This window comes from Astatotilapia calliptera, chromosome 22 (genome assembly GCF_900246225.1).
Source record: "Astatotilapia calliptera chromosome 22, fAstCal1.2, whole genome shotgun sequence".
Lineage (NCBI taxonomy): Eukaryota > Metazoa > Chordata > Actinopteri > Cichliformes > Cichlidae > Astatotilapia > Astatotilapia calliptera.
The window spans coordinates 32,644,754-32,665,689 of NC_039322.1; the positions used below are offsets into that span (position 1 = coordinate 32,644,754).

The 20,936-nt window shown below is 39.9% G+C and overlaps 1 protein-coding gene across 2 annotated transcripts in view; it reads right to left on the reverse strand.

The window, feature by feature from the left end:
• The window catches only part of thsd7aa (thrombospondin, type I, domain containing 7Aa), a 169,833-nt gene that overhangs the window by 37,795 nt on the left and 111,102 nt on the right, over window positions 1–20,936 (reverse strand). For both annotated transcript variants that reach the window (XM_026157251.1, XM_026157250.1), the window contains exons 9-16: window positions 17,977–18,092; window positions 16,683–16,815; window positions 11,291–11,394; window positions 4,624–4,818; window positions 4,205–4,471; window positions 1,526–1,704; window positions 1,396–1,401; window positions 1,090–1,223 (exon numbers count right to left, since the gene is read on the reverse strand). In XM_026157251.1, coding sequence (XP_026013036.1) covers window positions 1,090–1,223; window positions 1,396–1,401; window positions 1,526–1,704; window positions 4,205–4,471; window positions 4,624–4,818; window positions 11,291–11,394; window positions 16,683–16,815; window positions 17,977–18,092 — 1,134 coding nt within the window. The remainder of the gene's footprint in view (window positions 1–1,089; window positions 1,224–1,395; window positions 1,402–1,525; window positions 1,705–4,204; window positions 4,472–4,623; window positions 4,819–11,290; window positions 11,395–16,682; window positions 16,816–17,976; window positions 18,093–20,936) is intronic.

Sequence of the window (20,936 nt, forward strand, 5' to 3'; positions counted from 1 at the left end):
AGAAAACTAAACAGCAGTGACGTTTGTAGGGTTACTGAAGTTTGGCTAGCTGGTATATAATGATGTGCTACGTGACCGCTAGCGACACAGCTATGTTAGCATAATATAAACAAGCTAACTTTTTTTCCCACTGGATAAAAGTTAATGTGAGTGTTCCCGGTGGTCAGGAACAAATGTAATCGCATGGCAGGATGCTGTAAAAGGACCAAACTTCAGCCAGGAGAACAACTGAGATAATCCATCCACAATACGAGGTTAGTCATTCATATACTGCTGCATGGGCTGGGCTGTAGTTACATCCTAAGGTTTTAAAAACTGAGCTTAAATAAATGATTAGCGGTAATAAAAGCCGAGGGAGGTCAACAGTGATCACTGACTGTTTTAGGAGCTTTTTGAGATTAAATAGAAGAAAATACATAACATTAAACATGTTAACAACACAAAAGCCATATTAAACGCAGACTACTTTAGGCCCGGAAGTAGGATTCGTCACGTCATCACTTAACAACGTTGTTGGGAGCAGTGATTGTTCCCAACAAGGGTTGTTCACATCCCTGCTGTTATTTGTACACATTTCCCATTTTCTGTAAACAGTTTGTCAGGTTTTTTAAAGCACAAATATATAGCACTTTTTGTATATTTTTAAAAGGATTATCTTACTCACTTTCACATTTCTTTGAATTTGAGTATGCTATTTTTACTAACTGTATGGTAATCTTTTTTTTTGGATGTTGTAAATTTGCCCTCACAGTCTCTTATTTCTTTTCTTCTTTTTTTTTACTTTCGTTACTTTTGTGTGAATCTGCATGCTCCATCTGCCTGTCACTTTGCTGATGGAACACCTGAATTTCCCCAAAGAGGGACAACAAAGGATATTTCTATTCTATTCAATGATTTGGACGGGTCAGTGAATACTTTTGGCAATATAGTGTATATATTGGTTATAACATCATGCACTACTATTTTAATTTTTGATCACTTTTTAACAATTCAGCACAAGCAAACACTCAGCTCTGTTTTTCCTCCAAAAGGAAGAATATCACCTGTTTAAAGCTCAGAGACACTGACACATGAATCTGTTCATCTTACTTGACGTTTCGGGTTTGAACACCTTCACCACAGTTGTCATTCAGGTCCACATTGCTGACTTTCCACACACTCCAAGGCTCTGCCACCCACACATACTGCCCACAGTCACTGAGGCAAGGCACCACCTCATAGACCTGATGCACATAAAAACACCAGTTACCCTACAGGCACAGATGCATGATGTCAAAGAGGAAATTTAAATCCTTCCACTCAGTTTTGCTTAAGTTTGAAAATCATACATTATAATAAAACTAAATACCAAAACTAACTTTATGAAATAATTACAAAAAGCAGCAGCCTACTTACTTGAGCCTGTAAGTGGAATCCATTTGTAAAAGAAGACAAGGAAACCACAGAAAAAAGCATTGTTTAAGTTATTATCCAAAAAAATAGGTATAAAGCTAGAATATAACACTTTAAGTGAGCCCTCTCTCACCTGGTTGACATGGTCCAATTTAGGGCAAGGTCTGCCACCATTGTATGGTTTTTCTCGGAGCCATTTAGAGCGAACTTTGACCCCACTGCCACATGATTTGCTACAGCGAGACCAGTTGGACCACTCACTTAGTTTGCAGTCAGATGGACAAGGAATGATGCAGGCTTCCTCGATATACCCTGTAACCAGTCACATAACAAAAAAGTAGAGCAAGATATTTGACAGCATCTTGGCTGTACACAGTTTTAGGAAGGTGTATGGCAAAATAGATTTTAATGGTCTGTTTTTATTATTTGACATACAGGTCATTCAGTCTCAAATTATTGTGGGCCTTCTGCTCGACCATCTCTGGTTTGCACAAAAATCTTATGGTCCAAAGTTTGGACATATTAAATTGCTGTAAAATTTTTGTTTCACATATCCAATCATTTTCAAGATATATGTTTGTGAAAAATGGTCCATCCATCTGATGGACTAATGAGCAGGGACTCCTCCTGGTAAGACATGTCTGAAACACCTCAACTGGAAGTGATCCAGGAGTCATCCTGGTCAGATGACCGAATCGCCTTAACTTGATTTTTTTTTCAAGGAAACTAATCCGTCACTTGTATTTAAAGCCTATTCTTTTGTGACCATGGGTGAGGAAGAAACGTAGATTGATTGGTAAATCGACAGCTTCTCTATGCACGTGTTTAAATGTGTGTGCAAAAACTTAGGTTAAACATAGTATTTTCATAGTGGTGGCTTAGCTCACCGGGATGAGCAGGTGGCCATTTGCCGTATGGCTTTGGCTGCCTGCTTCACTTCACTATCTAATAAAGTCAGAACAAGGTACTTTCGAGGTTGTAGTGAAGTTGTGTTGTGATGGTTACTTTTCTCTATCTTTTCCAATAAGGTATGGTCTCTCCATTTCAAACTAAGTGCTCTATTAGGGTGATATGCCACTTTGAGGTCTTGGCCTGATTATTCAAGACCTTCTATTTGGAGAGAAGCATTTTAAAATTTACTCTGGATTTAAAGAATAGGAGCCAATATGGGAGACATATAGTCTTTCTTTCTCTTTCTGGTACCGGTTAGTACTCTCATTGCAGAGTACTGTGTGAGGTAAGTGTAACATAGTCAAATAGAGTTGAAGTTAAATCCCGCTAAATGGGACATTGGCACCACTTACTGTTGTAAAGGTCACCCTGCAACATTCACAAAGGGCAAGGGATTCTGGGTAATCCTCAGAATAATGGAGGATTCCTGCAAAGTAAGGAATGCGCAAATGTCGTGGGGAAGAAAAATCATATCGCAGGTTGTAACAGTAATACAATCTGACCCGATTATTTTTGTTGTTTAAACATCATTTGTTGTGGGTAATTTCTCCAGTCCTTATGTTGAATTGATGCACATTTATGTGAGATTTCTTTATTGGGAAGAGAGAGAAAAAAACACGGGAGCATAGTTAGCTAACGCTGTTGTTGCTTTTCCATTTAGGTCTTTACGCTGACTGCCCACGACAATAAATGAAAGCATCCTAACTGGTTGCCTTTTTGTTGTGAATGCAGGAATGTGACTGTGCCACACTGTTTAGAGAATACTCATTGTTTTATGTACAGGTCTGAAATATATTTCTGTGTTCCTTTCATTTGGGAAATTTAAGATGCAGATTAATTGTGTTGAGGTTCTTCTATTTCGTTTATATAATTTTACCACTATATGATCACACTTCAAGTGTAAATGTAATCCTCAGAATAATGGAGGATTCCTGCGAGGTCTTTACGCTGACTGCCCACGACAATAAATGAAAGCATTCTAACCTGTTGCCTTTTTGTTGTGAATGCAGACCAGAGAAGACACTACACAGAGGTCACATAAGCATGCAAATCAGTAACATAGGCTGTCTATATGACAACCAAGACAATTTACACAGTTTCACTGATTGAACACTTAATCACATTGTCTTTAGAATAATCAGCAGATGCAAACATATATATCTTGCAGCTAACATTTAGCTGTAACCCTGTCAAGTAGAGACGGCAGCAGAGGTGAAAACAGCACAAGGGATTGTGGGAAGTCCACTTCCACATCTGGACTCAGTGTATGCTGGACAGATCCAAGAAAGGGACAGACATATTGCTGCAGACCCCACTGACACTGGCAATGGACTGTTTATACTGCTTCCTTCTGGAAAGCGTTATACGAACATACCAGACTGAGACACAGCTTCTTCCCCAGAGCTGTGAAATCCATTTCAATTCAGTGATGTTTTGCACATATTTCTAAGGCACAGGTGGATAGTAGCATTCAGTTGTCATTTTATTTTGTTAAATACCAATAAAATGATAGCAGAAGTGCTGTTACGTGTCTGGCCAATGTGTTTATTTGGTAGTTCAATGAAAGGCTTCAGTTTGTTAAGAGGGAGGGAAAAAAACTGTGTTCACATTTGCAGTTTTGTCTTGTTATATAATATTTGAAATTAAAAAAAATCTACATTTTCAGAAATATTTGTGGGTGTTTTCTTGTTTGTTTGGTTAGTTTTTTGTACTACTTGAACACTAAAGTGGCACTCCAAAGAGATGACAGTGTTAGCAGTGGCCCACAGCTCATTTAAGTTTGAGACCCCTGCTCTGCGGGGAACGGTGTTAATGTGACGCCTTGGGATCAGATTTAGTTATTCAGTCACAGAAAACTCACCGTGGCTGTTGCATCGAGAAGTCTCCACTATCCTGTTGTCTTGGTCATAGCACACCATGGCTTGGTAGCGGTACCCTTGGCCACACTCTTTGATGTCACCTTGTATCTTCATGCCAAGCTGACCCTCCATGCGACCACCCTCGGATAGGATACAGTCCGACCAGTTGCCTACAGGCTGGGCATTGTATTTATTACATGGGCAGTACTGGGTCTCACTTAGGGGATACAGCTGGTTGTTTTTACACTGGTCATGCTTTCTACTTCTCCCTGCAGAAACAGCAAAAGATAAACGGTTATCATCTATAAGAATTTTCCACTAGTGAAGGGTTCAATGTGGTGACCTTCACACACAGAAAAGTAACAATATGTTTTTACATCTGCTGAACTAACACTAAAGTTTCTGGAAGTCGGCGACTCACCTACTAGCATCCTTTTGCGGGTTCTGACACCCACACAATCTGCTGTACAGGAAGAAAACTTGGACCAGCTGCTGAGTTGACAGTCTTCCTGGCAGGGCACCTGACAGGGTTGGGTGAGAGATGGCATGGAGCTAGCAAACTTAAGACAAGCTTCAATGTCTGCTTGTCCACCATCCTGCTTTCGGCATGAAACAGCTAAAGAAGGGGAAAAAAAGGAATGGAGTTCTGCAAAAATGGACTTTTGTTTTTGTAATAGCACACCATTTGTATAACCGATAATGTGAACTAATCACTAATGGATTTGATTATCAGATTTAGAGTACTATATAGACTATCAGGGTTGGGTATCAATTTCGATTTCTGTAACTGATTAGATTCAGTTCAATTTTGACTCAGTCAGTCAGAAATATTATAATTCTGATCATTTATCAGTACATGTCCATGTTTTTATATCTATGTGTAAAAACAACGCTGACACTTGTGAGACTTCATCAGAGGTGTGAGCATCACATCAGAGGCCTCTGTGTCAAAGTAAGTGAGGATAAAACTCAGAACAACATGAAGAAGACTTTCCTAGCCTGGCGTTTTATAGCAGATAATCTTCAGTAGATAGAAAAAGGGAAGAAAACCATGAACAATATCAACATATGAACATTACCTGATGCTGCTGAAGTGAAGCAGAGCAAAGTTATAGAGGTCTGATTAGAGACACAGCTAAGCATTTTGCAATTTAGCATCATTTGTAAAGTTTTTTTCAGTACTGAACAGCAGAAATGAGGCTTTTCTTGTCCAGGGTCATTTTTGAAAAAACCCCCCACAACAACCAAGAAACTGCGGGCGACGGTGCTGTACAAAACGGTAGACCGGTGTGTAAGAAGCAAGCAAATAATGCAGAAAACAGAAATTTTGATGGTAAACTGGTCGCTGAGTACACTGAGAGAGAGCTGTGCAGGAAGTAAAAGCCAAAGTCAGAGGTAATTTATGACAATGTTTCTCAAACGTGAAGCGTAGTTTGGATCTTCGTTTGCTGCTGGCTCAGTGAATTTTGGTCAGAGTGATGAAACCTGCAGCTTCAGAATCTATGAGACGTCTGCTTTCAGCACCTGATGGCATTTCTGTGTACGTGCCGTCAGGAGAACGATCCACGCTTTGTGTTTACATCTTTGTGCAGAATCCGTTTACCTGCTCTTTAATCATTTGCTGTTTTAGCTGTTTGGTGGTTGTTGACACAGTTTTGTGAGCTTTAACCTGAGATTCTGGCATTTCTGGCAAAATACATTTATATTTAAAAATCGATTCAGGATTTTATGAAATAATATCGTTTTATTCAAACTAAAATCTTTTTAAACCTACCCCAATATACTATCTTTCCAGCTGTCACAGAAAAATATAGATGGGCATGATTTGATAGCAGAACTTTTTTTTTTCAAATTGTCCCTATTTAAGGTTATCTCTGTTTACTTCTGTTTAATATCCACAACGTGGTTATGCCTTATGTAAGTGAAAGGGTGCACAGTAAAAGGGTAGTATTGTACTAATCAATTTAATTAAATTCAGTTCAGTTTTATTTATACAGCCTCAAATCACAACATCATTTGCATCAAGGCACAGTCCTACAATAAAATAATACATACAGAGAAAAACCCAACAATCATATGACCCACTATGAGCAAATACTTTGGCAACAGTGGGAAGGAAAAACTCCCTTTTAACAGGAAGAAACCTCCAGCAGAACCAGGCTCAGGGAGGGGCGGGGCCATCTACCATGACTGGTTGGGGAGACAGGACAAAAGACACGCTGTGGAAGAGAGCCAGAGTATACCATTACAGGTACCTCCCAAGGATCGGGGTGAAGATAACCGGAAACTGGCAATGGCCTTGTGGCAGGGGTGTGGTGTCTGAGGGGCAGTGCCAAGGAGGCTGAGGCTTAGGTGGAGGTAATCAGGTGGATGAACTCTTTTTTTCCTTTTTTAGTGCCTGCCAATTCTAAGTATTGGCTAAAATACAAAAAAAAATTCAAGCTCTCTTAAAAATTCCCATATTTGAATACACACTACTATAAAATGATAATTACTAACTACCGTACTTTCCACACTCTAAGGCACACTTAAAATCCTTTAATTTCCTCAAAAATCAACAGTGCACCTTATGTATGAATTCTGGTTGTGCTTACTGATCTCGAACTGATTTTATGTGGTACACAGCACTTAAAAATCTGTCAAAAAATGTTTTAATACGACTTTGGTAAGCTAAGAAGCCGCACCACTTGATGGATTTTCAGAGCATAATGGCTACAGTGATCAGGAGCCTCGCGGAGTAATCTGGGTCCTAAACTCCGTCTCTTCAGGTCCCAAAGTCAAACGAACACTGCAGCATCACTGAGAGTTAAAAACTGTCTAAATTCTTTCATCTTTAATAAAATGATCATCATTGCTGCTTTACCAGGTGTAACAATTAAGTTTAACATCTAGGCATCCATGAAAACAGAATTTATTAAATTTAACGGAATTAGAAGTTAGCAGGACGTTAGCTCCCTAGCTTCCACCTAAACATGATATAGCATGTTTGACTGAGAGATTTCTGAAAAAATTCAAACGTACAGCTCTGCTATCACTTCCAATATAAATGAAGACAGAAAACTAAACAGCAGTGACGTTTGCAGGGTTACTGAAGTTGGGCTAGCTGGTATATAATGATGTGCTATGTGTTGGCTAGCGACACAGCTATGTGTCGCTAGCCAACACTGGAGGATGAATGCTAACTTTTTTCCACTGGATAACATGAGGGTTCCCAATGGTTAGGGACAAATGCAATTGCATGGCAGGATGCTGTAAACAGACCAAACTTCAGTCAGGAGAACAACTGAGATAATCCATCCACAATACGAGGTTAGTCATTAATATACTGCAACAACATGGGAATAGAGCAGCAGCCAGAGAATTCAACATTAATGAATCAATGGTATGGAAGTGGAGGAAGCAAGAAGAATGAGTTGAGTAAAGTGTGACTTATTTGACTGTTTTGTTTCGCTTAGTGCGCCTTATAATCCGATGCGCCTTATGGTCTGAAAAATACAGTACAATAAAAGTTTAATGAAAATACTATTTTCTTAATTTTTGTGCCAAAGAATTTCATGCAAAAAAAGTTCTACATGTTTTAATTTACATTATTTTATTGTGACCTGTTTAATATTATATACTATTCAGAAGTTATCACTAGTTGTCTCTGGCAGGTGAGGATGGCCTACATTTTTTCATATTTCATTTACCCAATAGTTGCACACTTTTTTGATCTGTCTCAAATTACACATTGTGATTCACTTTGATTGTTTAAAGAAACAAAAAAGCCAATGAAAATGTTAAATGTTAAAACATTGCCTCAGACTTTAGGCCTGGACCAAATTGCAAACGAAAAACAAGTATCTTGAAAAGTATTTGTTATGTGAAGCTAATTATATATGTTGGGGGGGGGTAAGATGACAGAGCAAATGACCCAGACTTGAGGTGGCTGTAGCTCAGGAGGTAAAGCAGGCCATCTACTGATTGGAAGGTTGGTGGTTTGATCCCTGGCTCCCCCACTCTGCATGTCAAAAATCCTTGGGCAAGATACTAACCCCCACTCACTCTCCGATGCATCCATCAAGTATGAATGTTAGTTAATTAATTAGAAAGCACTGAAAGGCATAGAAAACAGTGCATGGGTGAATGCGGAGTCTTGTATAAAGTGCTTTGAGTGCTCCAGGAGAGTAGAAAAGCGCTATATAAGAATCAGTCCATTTACTATGGTGTTATTTTTGTGCCACTATTCTGAGCGCACATAAAAAAAAAAATTGCAGGTGCACGAGTTGCATTTTGAGAAGAAATGTATTTTGAGCGAAGAAAAGTGAACAAAATTGCAAAAAATGTATTTCAGTGTTTGCTATTATCCACACACACACACACAACAGCAGCCCCTCTCGCTCGGTTTTTGCATTTGCGCTTGCTTGCAATGTGTTGCTTGCGCTCTTAACATTTCTGCCTGTGCGCGCTCAACTCTTTCTCTACACCGTTATATTTAAACTCAAACGAGGCAGTGGCGGAGGAACGCGGTCGCGCATTTAAAACACCGGTAAGCTAACGCTAGTCTGGTGACAACTAAGTGCAGTTACTGGTTACATTTATTGAATATTGTTGTTTTTGTTTTTTTCCCACTATGGCCGAATGTTAAATTAACGTTTCAAGAGTTGAGTGATTTGATTTCAGTTTTGTTTGTTTTGGATGTCTTTTGTTACTCTGATTAAATGCCAGAATGGCCTATGGGAGTTTTGAATTGCGTTAAATTTATTTTAGAATATTGAAACTTGTTGCGCAACACCTAGAATTAAATCTGTTTTGTAAATATTTAATTAACCTTGGATAATGTTTATTAGCTTTATTGCTAATTTACTTTACTTTGATGAGACCCATGTGAATGTTTTTCTATATTATTTTGAATGAATATCATTATAAGAATTAGATGTTGTAATTTGTTTGGTTATTGGTTATTGTATGAAATATGGCATTAATGATTTGACTTTGTAATTTATGGATTTATTTGTTTTATCATGACAGTAGAACGCTGTTTCAGTTTAATATCGAATGATAATTTATGTTTTTTGACCTTGCTTAGGTCAGGTTATACTCCCGCCATCAAAGCCCTGGTCAGCCCATTATTTTTGTGTGTGATATATATGCATATATTTATTTTGTTGTACATCTGTATACATTCCTCAATACCATAATATATATATATATATATATATATATATATATATATATATATATAAGCCACCTCCTGTACATGGATGACATCAAGCTGTATGCCAAGAGTGAACGAGACATCGATTCACTGATCCACACTACCAGGCTATACAGCAATGACATTGGAATGTCGTTCGGACTGGAGAAGTGTAGTCGGATGGTAACAAAGAGAGGGAAGGTAGTCAGAACTGAGGGGATTGAACTACCAGAAGGCAACATTGCAGACATAGAGGACAGTTACAAGTACCTAGGGATCCCGCAGGCAAATGGGAACCATGAAGAGGCCGCTAGAAAGGCTGCAACCACCAAGTACCTGCAGAGGGTCAGGAAAGTCCTGAGGAGTCAGCTGAATGGTAAGAACAAGATCCGGGCCATCAACACGTACGCCCTGCCCGTGATCAGGTACCCTGCTGGGGTAATAGGCTGGCCAAAGGAGGAGATAGAAGCCACTGACATAAAGACAAGAAAGCTCCTTACCATGCATGGAGGGTTTCACCCCAAGTCCAGCACCCTGAGGCTGTACGCTAAGCGGAAGGAAGGGGGCCGGGTACTGGTGAGTGTCAGCACCACAGTCCAGGATGAGACAACGAACATCCAAGAATACATTGGGAAGATGGCCCCAACTGACCGAGTGCTCAGTGAATACCTCAGGCAGCAGAAACCCAAGAAAGAGGAGGGAGACGAGGAACCATCATGGAAGGACAGGCCCCTGCACGGTATGTACCGCCGGCAGATAGAGGAGGTGGCTGATATCCAGAAATCCTACCAGTGGCTGGACAAAGCTGGACTGAAAGACAGCACAGAGGCACTAATCATGGCAGCACAAGAACAAGCTCTGAGCACAAGATCCATAGAGGCTGGGGTCTATCACACCAGGCAAGACCCCAGGTGCAGGCTGTGTAAAGATGCCCCAGAGACAATCCAGCACATAACAGCAGGGTGCAAGATGCTAGCAGGCAAGGCATACATGGAACGCCATAACCAAGTGGCCGGCATAGTGTACAGGAACATCTGTGCCGAGTATAACCTGGAAGTCCCGAGGTCAAAATGGGAGATGCCCCCAAGGGTGGTGGAGAATGACCGAGCTAAGATCCTGTGGGACTTCCAGATACAGACGGACAAAATGGTGGTGGCTAACCAACCGGACATAGTGGTGGTAGACAAACAGAAGAAGACGGCCGTAGTGATCGATGTAGCGGTTCCCAATGACAGCAATATCAGGAAGAAGGAACACGAGAAGCTGGAGAAATACCAAGGGCTCAGAGAAGAGCTCGAGAGGATGTGGAGGGTGAAGGTAACGGTGGTCCCCGTGGTAATCGGAGCACTAGGTGCGGTGACTCCCAAGCTAGGCGAGTGGCTCCAGCAGATCCCGGGAACAACATCGGAGATCTCTGTCCAGAAGAGCGCAGTCCTGGGAACAGCTAAGATACTGCAGGACCCTCAAGCTCCCAGGCCTCTGGTAGAGGACCCGAGATTGAAGGATAAACCGCCCGCAGGGGCGTGCTGGGTGTTTAATAATAATAATAATAATAAATTTTATTTATGAACGCCTTTCAAGTCACCCAAGGACACTTTACAATAGGATAAAACACTTAGTAATATATATAGTATATATATATATATATATATATATATATATATATATATATATATATATATAAATGTATATATTGAGCTCTATTTCTTTTTCCTGTGTTTTATTCACACACTCAGGCTCCATAGTCTAAACACTCCTGATTAGCTCATTATCTGTGAAGCTGCAGTCAGGCACTCTGGTCCCTTACCACGTTACTCTGTGTGTGTGTGTGTGTGTGTGTGTGTGTGTGTGTGTGTGTGTGTGTGTGTGTGTGTGTGTGTGTGTGTGTGTGTGTGTGTGAGATTGTCCTCACCTCGAACCTGGAGACCTAGCCCACAGAGCTCTTGATTCCCAGGACTGCCCTCACGAACAGACCATGGAACCAATTGACATCTTCGCCACTTATGAGTTTTCCATCTGTCAAAAAACACATTATAAGAGAAGTCTTGAATGAAAATTGAACTGGTCTACTTTGTTCATATTTGGCCATCACAAGAAAACATCATATTCAGCACTGCATATTAGTTTTTGGCAGGTACTGAGTGAAAAAAGTCCCCCCACTTTTTTTTTAACTTGTGAAGGAGCTTGTTTATTATAAACATGAAGTTAGGATTAACAAACTTTATTAGACTGGCTTTAAATATATTGTATTATCAGATAATACATGTTATCAGATTAATATGATTTATCTTTGTATATTAATGTGCTACATACCACGAGCCTTTACGGTGGCAGTAATTAATCCATGACTTAAAAAGCCATCGGGTGGCTTAGCTGCACCAATCTCCAACTTTCCTTTCATCTCAAACTTTCATAAAAGAATAGTATGAAACCAGTTAACTGCTCACCTGCAGAGGAACAGTTTATTTGAAGCGTTTCATTCAGAATTCATAACTGTACAGAAACAGCTTTAGTGAAGGTCAAATCATCTTCTTGTAGCCTCTGACAGTGGATTAATTTCTGTGATTGTGCAATATCATTCAAAGGCACAGCATATATTTTCATTGCTTTGCAGACGATAATCACCTTTTAAATCAAATCAAATTCAAATTCAAATTTTATTTGTCAGGTACACAGTCATACACAGTACGATATGCAGTGAAATGCTTAGACAACTGCTCGTGACCTAAAGAAAACAAAAGGAAAAGGCTATGAATAAGATAGGAAATAAATATGAAAAATTATACAGTGTAAATTTAACTAGGAAGGAATAAAATATAAAAAATTAAGGTTAAAAATGAAATAACTGTACAACACAAATTAGAATGAAGGGTAAATTTAACTGGGAAAGAATAAGATAAAATATATAAATTAAAGTTGAAAATAAAATAACTGTACAACAAAATACACAATACACAGTATAAAACTATATAAGAATGTATGAAGAAATATAAATATAAATAAATATACACACAATAACAGCAGCTGTACAAGTATTAACTGGAAATGAAGAATATAGTGACCAGTGTTGTGCAATCCACATTATGTCTTGTGCAGTGCAAATATGCTTAAAGTGATTTAAGTGATGAAGTGAAAACAATGTCCAGAATGTCCAGTGTGTGTGTAAGAACTGTATGTGTGGGTCAGTACTGTGTGGTGGTGTGATTGAGAGACCGTATCGCCTGCGGGAAGAAGCTCCTCCTCAGTCTCTCTGTGTTGGTCTTCAGGGAGCGGAATCGCTTTCCTGACCTCAACAGAGAGAACAGTCTGTTGTTGGGATGGCTGAGGTCCTTCACCATCTTCCTGGCCTTGGTCCAGCACCGCCTGCTGTAGATTGAGTGCAGGTCAGGGAGCTCGGAGCGGATGGTGCGCTCAGCTGACCGCACAACCCTCTGTAGAGCTCGTCTGTCCTGCATGGTGCTGTTCCCGAACCAGGTTAAGATGTTTCCCGTCAGGATGCTCTCTATGGTGCAGGAGTAAAAGTTCCTGAGCACCTTGGAGGGCAGTCGGAAGTCTCTCAAGCGTCTGAGGTGGTAGAGACGCTGACGAGCCTTTTTCACCACGGTGTTGATGTGACAGGACCATGACAGGTCCTGCGTGGTCAAGGTCAAGGTTCTTTATTTGTCACATGCATAGTTATACAAGTATAACACACAGTGAAATGTAGCCTGACACGCTCCTCGACATGTGCAAAAAACTTGGGGGGGGGGGTGTAGAGGAAAAACATTATATATATATACATATATATATGTAGTATATACTAGAGATGGACCGATCCGATATTACGTATCGGTATCGGTCCGATACTGACCTAAATTACTGGATCGGATATCGGAGAAAAATAAAACATGTAATCCGATCCATTAAATATCACGAAAGCACCTCACAAAACTTGCAACACGCCGTAACTCGCCTCAGAACGTTAGCACGTCGGAGCAGTATGCATCACGTGATAGAGCGGCTGTGGCATGCGGGACCTGTCGGTGGTCTGGATAGCATGTGGAGCTTCGCTAGCAACCCGGCATTTCATTTCCGACAAAGTTATCCCCGAGAGAAGTAAAGCAAGTGTGTAAGTCCATCTCTGAATGTTTGTAAAGCATTCCTGCATTAAGCTTAACAAGCGATATATGGAGCGACTGCCTCCTCTTGCTGCTACTTCAATCATGAAACTGCTTAATGATCAGCTGATCGGCTTTTCTGTCGCGAGTCCGTCTCTCTTGTTTGCTTTTGGCCCACTTTGCACCAGAAAGAGGAAACCAGCGGCTGAACAACAGCAGCACGTTTAAGCTTGATCAGCTGTTGTTAGAATTTATTTAATATTACTTTCTACTCAGGATCTTTTTCTACGTAGCTGACGCTGGTAACTGTGCAGGGGCGGATCTAGCAAAGTTTAGCCAGGGGGGCCGATAGGGCATTAACAGGGAAAAGGGGGCACAAAGACATACTTTTCTTTCTTATTCTCATTTCAAATGTCAAGCTTTTAATAAATAATTATCTGACACCCAAAGTTTTAATTTGATGTAAAATGAATAGAAGTCAATTACTGTATATAGTGACTATTAAGTCTAATATATATACCCTAGTAAGCTATAGTACTTTTTCCTTTGGGAAGGTACCATCTGTGCAGTCTGCAATTTTGTTGAAGAAAGATGTTGAATCTATTTAATATTTCTTGAAAAATAATTGATTTCTGTGCATTTTTTTTTCACACTGCATCAAATTAAGGTTGATTACGTCGATTAAGCATCATGAGGTGGAGCGTGAGGGGTGGTTCCCTATTTTTTTATTTTTTTATTTTTGTTGTTGCTGGGAGTTGGAACCCTATTAGTTGGGTTGCTTAATATTTACGCTAAGTACTCTTTAAAATACCAGAATAGGGAGGATGGTGTAGGTTTAAGTTTATTAGATTGATCAGTATTGCTGAACTATGAAATATTTTTTTTTGCATACAGGTGTAACAGAATAGCTTTAGTGTAGTTGTTGTTTTAAACTTGAGTATGAACTTATACAAAATGCAGCAAGATATTTAAAAAAAACAGTTTTTTTGATTAAAAAAACACTATATCGGATTCATATCGGTATCGGCAGATATCCAAATTTATGATATCGGTATCGGACATAAAAAAGTGGTATCGTGCCATCTCTAGTATATACATTGGGTGAATGTGCAGTAGTAGCAGCAAGCAGGTGAATTCTGTACATTAATATGAATAGACATCTGACTATTTTACAGGATAGACAATATAAACATATTTAAAATTAAAGGAATTGAAATGTACATTGTGCCTTGGTTTAGTGTCTGGAAGTCCTGACTCAGTCAATTATAGATGATGTGAGAGGGCGGGTGTGTGTGTTTAGGGCACGGATGGCTTGGGGATAGAAGCTCCTCTTGAGTCTCTCTGTCCTTGCCCGGATGATGCTGAACCTTCTACCAGATTGCAGAAGTTGGAACAGTTTGTTGCCAGGATGGGACGGGTCCTTCAGTATCTGCGCTGCTCTAGTCCGGCATCTCCTGGTGTAGGTGTCCTGAAGCGGGGGGAGAGCAATCCTGCAGCAGCGTTCTGCTGTACGGATCACTCTCTGGAGAGCTTTTTGGTCCTTCACACAGCTGTTCCCAAACCACGATCTCCACAGCACCTGTATAGAAAATCCTGAGGATCTTTGGAGAGACCCTGAACTTCCTCAGTTGTCGTAGGTGATACAGGCGCTGCCTAGCCTTCCTGGTCGTGATGTGAACTCCGAGGTATTTGAAGCTGTCCACTCTCTCCACTGGGCACTCGTTGATGACGGGGGTCTGGTAGTTCCTCTCCTGCTTAGTGCTGAAGTCCACTATCAGCTCCTTTGTCTTACTGACGTTTAGAAGGAGGTTGTTCCTCTGGCACCAGTTCTCCAGATTCCTAATCTCCTTCAGGTAGGCCGTCTCGTTGTTGTCAGAGATCAGGCCCATCACGACGGTGTCGTCAGCAAACTTAATGATGGTGGTGGAGCTGGTAGTGGCCACACAGTCATATGTGTACAGAGAGTACAGCAGGGGGCTCAGAACACACCCCTGGGGGGCTCCAGTGCTGAGAGTGGTGGAGGCTGAGACATGTGTGAGACATTTTAATTAATATGTGTGTGTTATCCCTGTGTTCATAATATAGTTAAACTGTAGGAATGTCTTAAAGATATAAAGACCTGGATGGCCTCTAGGTTTTTGCACTGGATCATAAAAATGACAGACACTTGCTGGCATTACCTTGACCTTCTGCAGCACTGTAAGGGATGCTGGAGTCGATTCTGACATTATATTTATATAATGTAAATAATATTTTGGCTTTATGCTGCTACACTATTATTCATTGCTTCTGCAACACTGACAATAAAAATGCTTATCTTATGCTGGAGTGTTTCTAATTTTAGATTCTAATTTTGGAGATATTGCACTCGTCGTTGCAGAGTATCTGTAAAATTAGAATCATCTTTTCTCAGAGTTATACTGAAAAAATAGTTCATGCATTTATCGTTTTATTATTATTATCAGGATTTCCTAAAAACTCCCTGGAAAGCCTTCAGTTGATCCAAAACGATGCAGCGAGTGTGCTGACGGGGACTAAAGGTCTCAAATAATCAGGCCCCATCCTATCTTTATGAACTCATAGTACCATATCACCCCAATAGAGCACTTTTCTCGCAGCCCACAGGCTCGCTTGTGGTTCCTGGGATATTTAAAAGCAAAACAGGAGGCAGAGCCTTCAGCTTACCGTAGAACCAGCTCAAGATGCATTTCTTCTTTGCAAACTCTTTTCTTTAATTAATAAATATTTGTAATATGTAGTCTGGATTTTCACAATGAGTCCTTTGTCTCGTCTCCCTCCGCTCACCCCCAACCAGACACAGTAGTCGTCTGCCTTTTCCTGAGCCATGTTCATTTCGGTTGTTCATGTTAAGAATGGCTTTTTCACACACATTTCAACATAACATTAGTACTGATACAAAAGTGGTTCTCTTCTGACACTGAGTGAAAAAACACAGAAATGATGAGGATGGAAAAAATGTCAATGTCCTCCACGTGTAAAACCATTCCTGTTTGGGGGTTTCTCATTGTTGCCCCTTTAATGCAGTTACCAAATCAACATCCCAGATGTTTAACTGACTTGATGCTATTCTCTGATCTAAAAAGTATTCCTTATATTTTTGTGTCTGAGCGGTGTACAATGATTTAAACTATATTAATAGCATTTAAATTCATGCATGAATGCGTATTTATTGAACAGGACCCATACCTGTATCCCTCACAGACAGAGGGAGTCTCACAATCTCTTTCCTGGGTCAGTACCTCAGGGCAGTCCTGTCCTCCGTTAGCTGGCAACTGGATGATGAGCCGTTTCCTGTATTGCTTCTTTTTAGTGTTACCGCCTAGGGGAAGCCACAAGAGAACACACTGATCCTTTAAACTGAAGTTACCAATATGCCCTGAATCTTTAAAGCTGTTTTTTAAAGATAGGATGTATTTGGTGTCCTCTGAGAATATATATTATTAGCCTATCTAGCATACTTATGTAATTCCTCACCCTGTACAAGAAGACAGCATTTCAAGGAGAGGCTAATATAATTGAGTGAAATCTCAAATGTCATCTCCATTATCTGCTCTATGGTATCCAATACAACCTGACAGTTAGAGATAATTGACTTTACAGGAAGTCCACTTCTATCAGGATTACTATATCAGGTTAAAGCTTCCAGTGATTGAGTTTGGATAATTTATTAAGGATGAAAATGGTTTGGGGATGCATTGCAGCTGGACTATTACTTCTAAAAGTAAGCATCTTATAAGCCTAATGCACACTTCAACGTGACCAAAGGATCTGAGAATGTAACAAACAACAAAGATGTCTCTGGAACATTCACTCTATTAAAGCTTGTATAAGAGAGATGAAATTGTAATTGTGTGCAGATTGAATGAAATAGAGTGACTCATTTGTTTGGCTTCTGGTTTTCCATATTTACATGGAAACGTGTTCCTTTATATTGTAGAGTCTTTACCTTGCAATATAAAGTAAAGACTCTTCAATATAAAGCACCTTGAGGGGACTGATGTTGTGATTTGATGCTTTATAAATAAAACTGAACTGAATTGAATTCAAGCAGCTGCTACATCAGAAGTGTCAGCCTCCACCGAAATAACCCTCACTATTGCTATACAATCCTTTTTCATCATACCTTAGCTTAAAAAGAACAAAAACAACAATAACTGGACCGTCAAACGTCTTCTCCCACATTGCTTGCCATCTCCACTAGGTAACATCCTTGGGGATCTAACCCTGGGAACCTTTGTTGGAAACACTGCATTTCCATGGCATTTATTAAACATGTCACAACATTCACAAGAGAACTGGGATATCTGATATTCCTTTTCAGTGAAGAGGCTGCTGCTATTATTTATCTGCTACAGCTAAAATAATGATTTGCATATTTTCTGTGCTTTATTATTGGGGTGCCTGCTTTACACAGGCACATTCTAGCTGTTTGTGGCCTTTCTAACATTGTTAGAAGCATTAATGTGTGCATTGAGTCTACCTGTCTGACATGTTGATGGACAGGGGCTCCAATCACTGTATGGGGTGACAATACAGTCTCTCTTGCATGGCAGCAAACATGGCCTGACAGTGTCTGGACGAACACTCTCCGGACACCTGAAAGTACATCACTGACATGTCACACACACACAGAGTACCCTTGAAAATCTGATAGAGCCGCAGTGAACACACTGCACTGTAAAAACAAATTCCATGACGTTTTATAACATGTTTCTAAAATGTCTACTTAAAATATTAATAAAATTTGTGGAATAACATGACAAATGTAAAAATTTCCCCCTTGATGATAACAGTTAATTGCGTATCGTTTTTTGCTGGATAACATCCTGCAGAAGTCTCACACATGTCTCCAGAGCAATCCCAGCTCATTCTTCTTTGACGAATCTCCTCCAGATTTGATCGTCTTCGGCACGGACCTCGGTCTTCAGTTCACAAACATTCAACAGGATGAAATCATGACTTTGGGCCTCATCAGTAAAGTTCACTTTAGTCTTATGGAGGCAGTGCTTAAAATCTTTTGCTTCTTACCAGAGGTGTGGACTCGAGTCACATGACTTGGACTCGAGTCAGACTCGAGTCATTAATTTTATGACTTTAGACTTGACTTGAAAAAATGTTCTAAGACTTGTGACTTGACTTGGACTTTTACACCAATGACTTGGGACTTGAATTGGACTTGAACCGGTTTACTTGAAAAGACTTGATATTTTACCCCAAATATAAAATTTAACATGCATATTATATAGAGATTGAAAATGTGACGTCATTCACGGGTAGAACCGCAAAGGATTCTGGGAACTTGTGGCAAGCGGTACTAGCGCACGCAGGCTTTCAATTGAAACCAGTCACACAGCGATAAAAAGAAACACAAAAATGTCAAGAAGCTGTTGTATTATTAACTGCAATAGCCGGTCGCATGACAGCCACGGGAAGCCGACGGGTAAAGAGATCGGTTGTTATCGGATTACGTCGTTGAAGAGAAATTGTTCGAGCCATGTTTCCGAAGTAACAAAGATGCGACTGGATTGCAGCCATTCAAAGACCAATTATAACGTCCCAGAACACTCCAGCTCACAGGTTAGTCTGCTCCAAGCATTTCCACAAAGGTCAGTCTGCTGTTGTAGTTAATGCGTCATTTTTCTTAACATAATTGGTGATATAGGTTACAAGCAAGTCTGGCGCTGAACAGAAATTGTCGCGCTATGCTCCTTTGTTTATTGTGCATAAATAGTGAATTGTCCTGACAGAATATTGTGTTTCGCTTCTGTTATTATGGTACATTGACAAAAACATATACTTTTATTCACAGGGTAAAACAGTTGTTTTGTATCACTAATTGTCCAGTGCGATTACAGCATACAGTATTATTGTCACTGCTACATTTCTGTGATGCTACCAGAAATTATTTCCACTGCTAATTAATTACCGTTGAGCTCAAAGGTCCTATTAATAAACGGTTAACGAATGTGTATTTATGACGACGATTTGTGAGACTGGTAAACTTATGATACGTACGATGGTCTTTACTTTCTACACGGTGCATTTCAAGGTCCTGCACCCATCCGTCGGTAAACTGTACCTGGGCTTGTTGCAGTGACCGGAAGTTACTATACTTATAAATATGCATATAAATATGCTACGATGAGATAGCTGACTTCATCTAACTAGCAAATGTTTTCCAGGCTACGTTGGTGATGCAGTTTTTTTTTTAATTATATTTTTTAAAAAATATCATTTATTTATGTATGATATTTTTGTCATGCGATTTTAAAGCCAGTCCTACAAGCGCATCCAAGAATAACATGCAGCTTATCTCAGAACTGTCGGTGAAAACTATTCTTGGAGCTAGGTTTAATTGAGCTGCATTTTAAAGAGGTGCAATTTCACAATTTGTGTATATTTTCTAAGTTCACTATTTTGTCATGTGTTGAGAAAAACACAGATTTAAAAATTACATGGTCTAATATTTACATTTAGCATATAACTGCAACATTATTTTTTTCGTTTTTTTTTTAAAGACTCGAAAGGACTTGAAATTCAAAATTTCAGACTTATGACTTGACTCGGACTTTTACACCAGTGACTTGAGACTCGACTCTGACTTGCCTGACATTACTTGAGACTTGACTTGAGACTTGAGGATAAAGACTTGAGACTTACTTGAGACTTGCAAAACAATGACTTGGTCCCACCTCTGCTTCTTACCTCTACCAGTCTTATTCTGATGATACTTCTTACTCCACTGTGCTCTCTAAGAATCAAAACTTCTGTTTCTCAAGTCTAAACTGATGTTTTTGGCGTGATGCTTTCTCAACTGACAGCTAAAGCCTTGCTGAGTTTTTTGTGTATGTGTACATTGGAAGATAGAACAGAAATATTTCTTATTGCAAACTGGGCAGTAACGCGTGATCCGATTACTTTTTGCAAGTAACGAGTAAAGTAAGGGATTGCTATTGAAAAAAGTAGTTAGATTATTTACTTTCCCATAAGCATGCCTCGTTGCCGCGTTACTAAACGGTGTTTTTGTTTGTGAGAGTGTCTCATGACAATGACATACAAGTGTGCGACGTTCGTGGCAGCAACAGATCAACAATGGATAATATGGAGTGCAGGAGAGAGTACGACCATGCAGCATTTAAAGCTTGGAAGTACTCACACTACTTTGAGTTTTAAAAAGTGACAAAAACATTAGCGTTGGCTGTACACTCTGTGTGGGAAGAAAACCTCTTTCTACAGTGAAAAATTAAATTTCAAATCTGAGCGAGCACCAAGCACGCTGCCACGGGAACGTGACATTCACAGAGAAACCCCCGGATCCCGCCCACTGACATGACTGCTGCGGCACCAGGCAAACCTCCACCTGCTCCACTCCTGCTAAACAGGTGAAAACAGATTTAAAAGCAACAGGACTTAGTGCTGTTGAGTCTTTATTATTTATTT